General features: G+C 41.8%; 1 protein-coding gene across 1 annotated transcript; it reads left to right on the top strand.

Moving 5' to 3' along the window:
- Positions 1 to 958: 958 nt before the first annotated feature.
- On the top strand, positions 959 to 2,143 carry LOC138899218 (uncharacterized). The gene has a single exon (XM_070185358.1). It carries the CDS (start codon positions 959 to 961, stop codon positions 2,141 to 2,143), a length of 1,185 nt encoding a protein of 394 aa, XP_070041459.1.
- The last annotated feature ends 8,231 nt before the right edge of the window (positions 2,144 to 10,374 follow it).

Below are 10,374 nucleotides of genomic sequence, written 5' to 3'. Positions count from 1 at the left end.
TCCAGATCAGATGTTGGGAGAAAGGTTCTACATGGGACTGGCTAACAGCTTGAAGGCCAACGTTGATGCTTCAGAAGGAGGAGAATTTTTGAGCAAATCATTTAGAGAGTGTAAAGTCCTGCTAGATAAAATGGCTCAAAACTCACGATGGATGACAAGAGACACTACAATCACCCCTGTAGTTCACTCAGTAGCTTTGGACCCAAACAATTCCATAGCAGAGAATATGGCCACTTTGATGACGCAAATGAGTATCCTCACCAAGAAGATTGACGAATCAGGCCAGAAGCAGGTACACATAGTTGACACGACTAATGGAGGATTATGTACATCATGTATTAACCAACCATATGTATGCTCGTGGAGTAGTGAAAGCGACAACCAGAACTATCAAGAAAATATGAACTATATGGCCAACTATGGAGGACAGAGGCAAGGTGGTCAGAATTTGGGGCAACAGAATTAGCAGTATAGACCAGCACAACAACAGTACAACAATAGCAACAATCCTGGAGCTATACGACCACATGGACAAGTTTACTAAAGGCAATAGGGATATAATCAACAAAATCAGCAGCTAGATTATCAACAGCCTCAACAACAACAAAAAGTGAGACAAGATGATGGGTTGTCTAAAATTAAAGGAATGTTGCAACAACTGATTGGGTCCAATGCAAAAATGCAAGAGAAAGTGGAAGCACATGACTCAGCAATAAAAGGCATTGAGATTCAATTAGGGCAGATATCTATGGCTCTGAATAATCATCCCCAAGGGACGTTACCTGCAGACACGCATGTCAATCCAAAAGAGTAGTGACCGAAGCAGCTTATGGTAGTGAGTTTAAGAAATGGTAGAGATCTAGATCTAGAGCAAGAAATTGCTCGCAAAAGTTGACAAACTGAAACACTTGTGCCAGTAGCCACTGAGGTAGATGATTCAACAGGGTTAACTGAGGTAATGGTACAACATGCACAAGAGGACACAAGCAAAGAAAAAGAGGTAATGAAGGAGACAAAGGTAGTGCAAGAAAAGGAAGTAGAAGCAGTGCCCGAGCAGGATCAAACTCAAATCACAGGAAGGAAGCGACCTCCAGCACCCTTCCCACAGATATTGGCCAAATATCAGAAGGATGAGCAGTATAAGAAATTCATGGAGATGCTCAAGAAAATCCAGGTGAACATTCCATTGATTGACTCCTTGAGGGAGATGCCTGGGTATGTAAAAATGATGAAGGACTTGATGTCTCGCAAGTATGAGTTTCAAGACTTGGCCACTGTTACACTAACCCAGATCTGTAGTGCTGTCATGATGAGACGCAAAACTGAGAAGTTGTACGACCCAAGGAGCTTCACAATCCCATGCACAATAGGCAGCTATGATTTTGCTCAAGCATTGTATGATTTGGGGGCGAGCATAAACTTGATGCCCTTGGCTATCTATAAAAGACTAGGCATTGGAAGAGCAAGACCAACGTCCATGTTACTACAGCTTGCCGAACGAACGGTGAAGAGGCCATCAGGTATACTTGATGATGTACTGGTGCAGGTTGGAAGGTTTGTGTTTCCGGCAGATTTTGTCATTCTGGACTGCCGGGTTGACGAGGAGATTCCCATAATTTTGGGAAGGCCATTCTTGGCCACGGGGAGAGCTCTAATCAATTGTGAAACTAGGGAGCTAAAGATGAGACTGAATGATGAAGAGATAACATTCAATGTGCAAAAGTCTATACGGCGACCCAGTGAGTTTGCAAATTGCTCTTTGTTAGAAGCTGTGGATGTGATCATGGAGGAAGATGATGAAGCCCTTAATACAAAAGATCCTCTTGCGGCCTGCCTCATAAACTTAGAAGAGGTAAATGGTGAGGACTTGGCAGAGTGGGTGTTAGATCTTGAAGGCCAAGGGTACTGTAAAAGAGAGCCTGAATTCGAGTCTTTCCACTTAGAAGAGAGAAAGACTCCTCCAGCTAAGCCATCGATCGAAGAGCCACCACAGTTGGAATTAAAACCACTACCATCTCACCTCAGGTATGCTTTCTTGGGACCTAACTCGACTTTACCTGTTATTATCTCATTTGGTTTGTTAGATATGCAGGCAGAACAACTTTTGCAGGTGTTAATAGAGTGCAAAACTGCAATTGGGTAGACTATTGTAGATATTAAGGGGATCAGCCCGGCCTTCTATATGCACAAGATTTTACTAGAATAGGGTCACAAACCTTCCAGAGAACATCAAAGAAGGCTGAACCCCAACATGAAAGAAGTCGTGAAAAAGGAGGTGATCAAGTGGTTAGATGCAGGAATCATTTTCCCCATCTCTGACAGCAACTGAGTTAGCGTAGTTTAGTGTGTGCCAAAGAAAGGTGGAATGACTGTGGTGCAAAATGAGAACAACGAGTTGATCTCAACAAGAACAGTCACATGATGGCAAATTTGTATAGACTACAGAATATTGAACAAGGCCACCTGAAAAGACCATTTTTCGTTGCCATTCATTGATCAGATGCTAGACAGATTGGCGGGGAGGTCCCATTTTTGCTTTCTGGATGGATACTCGGGGTATAACCAGATCTCTATTGCTCCAGAGGATAGAGTGAAAACTTTGTTCACCTGTCCGTATGGCATCTTTGCCTTTTGGAGAATGTTGTTTGGCCTCTGCAATGCACCCGCCACATTCCAAAGGTGCATGATGGCCATTTTCACAGATATGGTAGAGGAAATAATAGAGGTTTTCATGGATGACTTCTCAGTGGTGGGGAACTCATTCGAGGATTGGCTTATGAACTTGAAAAGAGTATTGAAGAGGTGTGTGGAGACTAATCTGGTACTGAACTGGGAAAAGTGCCATTTCATGGTACATGAAGGTATAGTCTTGGTACATCTAGTGTAAAGTAAGGGCATTGAAGTAGACCGTGCTAAACTTGATATAATTGAGAAGTTACCACCACCCACTTCTGTCAAAACCATAAAAAGTTTCCTCGGCCATGCCGGCTTCTACAAGCGGTTTATAAAAGATTTCTCCAAAATTGCTAACCCTTTGTGTAAATTGCTTGAAAAAGATCACCCCTTCGTGTTTTCTGATGACTGCAGTGTAGCATTTGAGGAGTTGAAGAAGAGACTGGTGACTGCACCAATCATAGTGGCACCCGACTGGGAACAACCTTTTGAGCTTATGTATGATGCAAACGACTATGCTGTGGGAGCAGTTCTTGGGCAGAGAAAAGATAAAGTCATGCATCCGATCTACTATTTAAGTAGAACTTTGAGCGGTACCCAACTGAATTACATAGTGACAGAGAAAGAGATGTTAGCCGTGGTGTTCGCATTTGATAAATTTAGGTCATACCTGATAGGCTCGAAGGTAATTATTTATACTAACCATGCTTCCCTCAGGTACCTAATTGAGAAAAAGGAGTCAAGTCCATGCCTAATTCGATGGGTGCTACTGCTACAAGAGTTCGACTTGGAAATACGTGACCGAAAGGGAACAAAAAACCAAGTTGCTGATCATTTGTACAGGTTTGAAGGAGCGAAAAAGAAAGTTGAGGTGGAAGAGATCATGGAGACTTTCCCAGATGAACAACTTTTAGCCACGAGCCTTGAGGCAACGCCATGGTATGCGGATATTGCAAATTACCTGGAAAGCGATATTGTCCCTTATGACTTGTCCTCTGTGCAAAAGAAAAAGTTCTTTCATGATTGTCGCATGTATTTCTGGGATGAACCATATTTGTTTAGGATTTGTCTTGATAACATGATCCGGAGATGCATTCCCGAGATAGACCAATCTTCTGTTTTGCAGGCATGTCATGCTTCCCCGTATGGAGGTTATTTTGGAGGAGTAAGTACAGCTGCTAAAGTGTTGGAGTCGGGTTTTTATTGGCCGACGTTGTTTAAAGATGCACACTTCTGGGTGAAAAGTTATGATGAGTGCCAACGGACGGGGAATATATCCCGTCGACATGAGATGCCCATGAACCCAATTCAAGAGGTGGAAGTATTCGATGTATGGGGAATCAATTTTATGGGACCATTTGTTAGCTCATATAATAACAAGTACATACTTGTAGCAGTGGACTATGTCTCGAAATGGGTAGAATCTGTGGCACTTCCAACAAATGATGAGAAGGCAGTTATTGGTTTCCTGAGAAAAAATATCTTCACCCGATTTGGTACTCCAAGAGCGATCATCAGTGATGGAGGCACCCACTTCTGCAACCGAGCCTTTGCAAAGTTATTGGAGAAATATGGCATTCTCTATAAGGTTGCCACTCCGTATCACCCACAAACAAGTGGGCAAGTGGAGGTGTCGAACAGAGAAATCAAGAGTATTTTGACCAAAACTGTAAATGCTACTCGGACTGATTGGGTAAGAAAATTGGATGATGCGCTATGGGCTTACCGCACTGCATTCAAAACTCTGATTGGTATGTCACCGTATAAATTGGTGTTTGGAAAGGCATGCCACTTACCGGTGGAGTTAGAGCATAGAGCCTTCTGGGCGTTATGACAATTAAATCTGGACTTAGAGGCCACTGGAACTAGTAGAGTCACAAAGCTGCATGAACTCGATAAGTTCCGTTACCATGCGTTTGAGAGTACAAGGTTATATAAGGAAAGAATGAAGCTGGTGCATGAAAAAATATTCTTGAGCAAAATTTTAAACCTGGAGATGTGGTATTATTATTCAATTCGAGTTTGAGGTTGTTTCCAGGCAAGTTGAAGTCAAGATGGTCAGGACCATTCCGTGTGCTAGAGATTCATCCCACCGGAGCTGTAGAGATTGCATCAGAGGATGGCTCTCGCAAGTTTAGAATCAATGGGCAAAGGTTGAAACATTACTTGGGCATGGATGAGAAGAAAGTGGTATCGGTGACTCATTCGCAAGAGCCAAAAAGTGTTGAGTGAACCTTAAGTTCGATTGCCTGCGTCGTGCCGCAACGTTAAATCAGGCGCTTCATGGGAGGCAACCCATTGTAATGTTGTATTCATCATACCATGACGTTAACTAAGGCGCTCGTTGGGAGGCAACCCAATTCGTAGTTTATTTTATCGTAACTATAATTTTTTTTTTTGGTTTTAGGCACTAACATATATGTAGGCAGTACCAGTGGATCGGGCAGGAGACCTCGCGATGCCAGGTTCCTAGCGCGCTTAGCTAGGTTGCATCGCTCGTGTCGCCAGGTATTTTTTGAGCGTTAAAGCTCGCCTAGCGAGGGTTATAGCGAGGTGGATCTCGCGGAAACCCTCGCGCCACACGCCTACCAGCTCGCGTTTGAGCTCGCCTCGCAAGGTAGGTGGCTCGCGTATGCCTTCGCGTCGCCAGGTAGGTTTTCTTCTTTTATTTCCTTTTTGTTTTGTTTCTTTTAACTCCTCCCCTTAAAACCTAACATAAATGCCTCAAAACACACTGCCTCAAAACACACCGAACACCCACGCTTCAAACACCCATGCCTCAAAACACACTCCCCCTCCCCCTCCCACACAAACCCATTGAAGACAAGTATTCATCCACTCCTTCCCTCACTTGAAACATCAATTCAAGAGAAATTCCTCCTCCTAAGCATCTAAGGTATGGTCTCTAACTCTTTTCTTTGCCAAATTTTGAATTGTGTAAAGTCATGAAATCGGATAAAAATTTTGGGTTTGTTCTTCATAGTAACAATGTGTTTGTGTGTCCTAAACCCATAAACCCCATAGGAGTGGTATTTTTGTTGTGTGCAAAAAGTGGTAGCACAGAATTCCCAAGCCGATTTGGGAGGGTCAGGTAATCTCTCATTCCTACTAGTACTTCCATGGCACCAGTGCATGCTAAGTGTTTGTCAAAATGCCTCAAAGGTATTCTTCGTCCCCATTGGAGCCTGAGTCTCCAGGATTATAATACTAGTACCATGTTGCCGTGCACCACTTGGAATTTTAAATTTGGGGTGGCTCAACGGTAGCCCTATGCTTCGAAATTGTAGAAGACGTCATTGTGTCATTTCTTGATTCTCATGCTAAAATAACAAGGTGAAGTCTGAGTAGCCTCGAAAATTGTTGAACATCATATGATGAACTCTTAAATGTGGGGTCGCAAGACCATGTTTTGAAATGTTGAAATGTGTCTAAAACTGACTAATGTTCACTTGTTTAGGTACGAACATGCCTCCAAAGAAGGATACCGGTAAAGGCAAGGGCAAAGCCACTGCTCCGTCCAAGGCTAAAGCTCCCTCCGTACCTCCACCGAAAAAGAGAAAGGGGGGGGGGGGAAGCCACTTCAAGTCAGGTTGAAGGACTGCAAGCAGTTGCATCTATAGCAGCCACTCGCCCACAACCGCAGGGACAACGAGAATTTGGAATCAAGAGCATACCCCTACATGTCAAGGATTGGTACAAGCATTGTCGGCCGAGACATATACATCAAAATCAAATGTTCATGAGCGTCGCCTATAAACCAAATATCAAGCAATCTAGAAAGGTATTCATGATCTGGGGTTGAGTTATGTGTTTAGAAACACCGGAGATATCAATGTCAATCTTGTTCGGGAATTTTATGCCGGTTTTGATCCAAATGATCCTGAGCAGCTGGTACCTATCCGGGGAAGGTTGATCGATTTTTCAGCATCGGCTATATGCAATTTTTTAGGTGCACCGGATATTCCCCAGGAACCCTTGGACAACTTCATCATCCGTCCCACATATCGAGAACTGAGACACACTCTTTGTGGTGTCAATTCTGTGGCAGCCTGGGTTCGGGACAAGAAAACCAATCGCCATAGGAAATTACCTAAGAAGAAAATGAAGGCAGAAGCTCAAGTGTGGTTGAAATTGATTGATTAATACACGGCTCCTACCATGTAACCATGACACTCTTAGTAGCCGTGAAAGGACTTGCGTATTATATTTCCTAATGACTGGCCAGAGGGTGAATGTGGGCCACTTGATCAGCTACTAGATGACCCAAGTGAGAACTAGAAAGAGAATTGATCGAATGCCCTTTGCGAACATGTTGACTCAGTACTTGAGACAATAAGAGGTGGAGGAGGAACAAGCTGTCGATATAGTCATTCCTCCTTCCCTACGACTAATGGACATCACAAGCGTCCGGGTTAAGGAGGATAATGCTATGTCTTCATTGACAAGTGCCGAGCGTAATGCTAGCGATGACATCTTTATGGCCCATTTATATGGGATGATGGACTTGCAGCTTCGGATTGGGGGACGGCCGGCCACTACTGAAGAGAGGGACATCTTGGAGGAGCGGTTCCCGCTCAATGCTCATGCTCAACAGATGGTTGGGCTTGGCGATGGCTACAGACTCCCAGCGGATGAGGATGTCAACACACTAGAGCAGTCCGAGGCCGAGCTGGAGCAGTCTGAGGATGATGATGATGATAATGAGGAGGAGGAGGAGGAAGCAAAAGATGAGGAGTGGACAGCTGCAGATGGAGCCTCCGAGGATGAAGGCGATGACGAGGCCTGATCAGGGAGTTTTAATACCACCTTACTTTTTTTTGTTTTTTTGTTTTGTTTTGTTGGCAGTTTGTGTATGCACTGAGGACATTGCATGAATTAAGAGTGGGGTGGTAACTTGTAGATATTAGATACACTAATTACTTCTTCTTCTTTTTTTCCGTCTTATCTATTGAAAAAAAAGTAGAAAAAAAATTGGACTCTTCCCGATGATGGATCTCCTAGACAGTTTTCTTGAGGGATTTAAGTCTAAAAAAAAATATTTTTATTGTAGGTAGTGTAGTAATTCTCCCTTGGTTTTTCTTTGTGCCGCGATTCTTTTCCAAGGGTTTTGTTTGACCCAAGTGTAGTTAGTTTTATTTTTTTAGGAGTAGGAACCATTATGCTATGAATTGAATTAAAGCAATATCTCTTGACTTTGTTATGCCTTGAGAATAGTGAGTACTCTGATTGTGACGCTTAGGCTCAGTTTTTGACTCTAGTATAAGTACCTTAAATCGTATAATCTTAAATTTGCTTAACTGCTTTGACTAGAGTATCTTGATAAAACCAATCCTGAGTGAGTTATGTGCCATGTGTGTGTTAGGTTTGTGTGTATTCTGTGCATTACAGTTTATGTCTAGAACTTGCTCAGTGTGTTTGCAAAGCGAAATAGTAGTCTTGTTCAGTTTGGGAAATGATATAGGCGTTTCTTTGTTGAGCCATATATATATAGTTTACCCACCTAAATGTTATGTAACATAGTTAACCCTGTTGAGCCTGTAATCCTGTTTCTTTGGCAACCACATTACAAGCCTTACCCCGTTGTTTGAATTAACCATCTATTTGAACTTTGTCGCCTTTCATGAGCACTTGAATTGTTATGAATTATGTAGAAGTTAAAGTGTGGGGTGGTGGTTCGGCTTTTGAGTGGAACAATGAACTAAAGAGAAAGGTGCACTGTTTTAAAAATAAAAAAATAAAAGCCACTTGAATTGAAAAAAAAAAAATAGTTGTATTGTTTTGAAGAATACTCCTTGATGGTGGTGACTTTTGATGTAATTGTGCTTAAAGAAGTATGGGGTAATATACATTGATGTGAAGGTGGAGTTGTGGTTTGACATAAGTATGGGCTTGAATGTTAAAGTATATGTATTAAAATGCTTAGGGAGGTGTAGTCACTCTTATATCCAAATGTATCCTACTCGACCCATAACCTACATTACAACCAATTAAAGTCCTACTTGATCCTAGACTGAATGAGCTTGATTAGTAGAGTAGTACACTACGAGCAAGCCTATGGTGCATCTTTTGTGGCATATGAATGTTATTTCTGTGAGTGAGTGAATTCTTTCTATCTTGAGTTCCTACTTGTTCTTAAATTTTATTGTGTGTGGAACTAATCTCTTTTGTTCTATGAGGGCACTTGATTCATGAAGGAAAGATAATGTCATTGATCTTTATGTTAGAGTAAGTGAGTGAGTTGTGAATAATGCATGGTATTGGTGAGTCAAATGTTGAGGTAAAGATGTTACACTCTTGTGCTTAGTCTATTTTAAAGATTCTTGGTGTGATGAGGTAGGAGAATTGTTTTAAAAAAAAGGCCGTGTCTATATAAAGTGTAGTTTGATTGCTCGAGGACGAACAATGTTTAAGTGTGGGATAGTGATGTGTGGCTATAATTATATATTTTTAGTGCATTACGTACTTTACATTTAGGTTCTTTAATGCTAAGCTACACTATATTTGTATTTATTTGAGTTATTTTATGTGTAGGTACAATGGAGATGAAATTGCGAGCAAAACGAATATTTTGGACGAAAAAGTGCAAACGAAGTAGTGAGCAGGCGTAGCACGCCAAATTACTGGCGATAGAGTAGGCGAGGTGAGATGTCTTGCTCGCATTGGAGTACGTGCCGCTTGGGTTAAGGCGAGATCAAGCTTGCGGCAGAGCTGGCTACGCACAGGCTGAGGCGAGGTGGAGCACGTTGTAGAGCTCGCGGCGCATGGGCTATAGCGAGGGTGTTCCGGATTTTAAAATCCTATTTCGTCTCCTTGTTGGGTTTGGACTTGGGCTGTTTTATTTAGGTCTTTTCCTACACATATAAATAGTCATTAAACACCATTTTTGAAGGAGTTTTGTGACCAGAGGCAAGAATAGCATATGGAACAACTTTTGTGGGAAAGAATCATCGAGTTCTACATTCTTTCATCTTTTCTTTGTAATTTGTTTATGCAAAATACTTGGGAAATTGTTACTATGAATATGAGTAGCTAAACGTCTAATCTAGGATTTTGATGGAACCTATTGGAGGATGATTTTCCTATTACGTTTAATATAGATTTGCTTTAGCTTTTTCTCTACTTGTTCAACTACGTTTACATTGTGGTTGATTGAAGAGCTCTCAATTGATTGTGCCTATTTAGTATGTATTTATTGGAAGAGAATACATATTTAGGTAGTTGTTGAACAACATAACTCCTAACGTATGTGAGGGATCAATACGGAGGGTTTAAAGGTGGGATTAGGAATAACGAAACCTTGGTGTGATCCTAGTGAGCAGTAAACTAGTGCCAGCTAGCGTAGTTCGGAAGAATATGTCTAGTAAATTGTGGTAGTTACTCGGAAGAGAACTACGACACTCAAAGTACTCACGATCGGTAGAGAATACTTAGGGAAATTTATAGGAAACGTAGCGGGGAGGATTCCGACAATAGGGGAAATCATAACCTTAGACTGTTCCAAATCTTGTCTACAGCCTGTCCTTCGTTAGTTATCAATTACTGCATTTTCATTACTTGGTTTTAGTTAGTAAACATCCAATTCGTTATTTAATATTTCTGAAGGTTGATTACTTGAATTCGTGCGAGTCTACTAGCTGTAGTTAGTAGGTTAATTCCCTGTGGGATTCGACTCCAGACTTGTTAACCAGATTATATTTACAA

Source organism: Nicotiana tomentosiformis, chromosome 9 (assembly GCF_000390325.3).
Source record: "Nicotiana tomentosiformis chromosome 9, ASM39032v3, whole genome shotgun sequence".
In the NCBI taxonomy this organism is placed as follows: Eukaryota; Viridiplantae; Streptophyta; class Magnoliopsida; order Solanales; family Solanaceae; genus Nicotiana; species Nicotiana tomentosiformis.
Note: the sequence above shows the minus strand (reverse complement) of the source record. Positions and strands in the feature narration are given on the sequence as shown.

What these genes read in the sequence shown, in the direction of transcription:
- LOC138899218 (XM_070185358.1), top strand. Translation starts at nt 959, where the DNA reads ATGGTACAACATGCACAAGAGGACACAAGCAAAGAAAAAGAGGTAATG.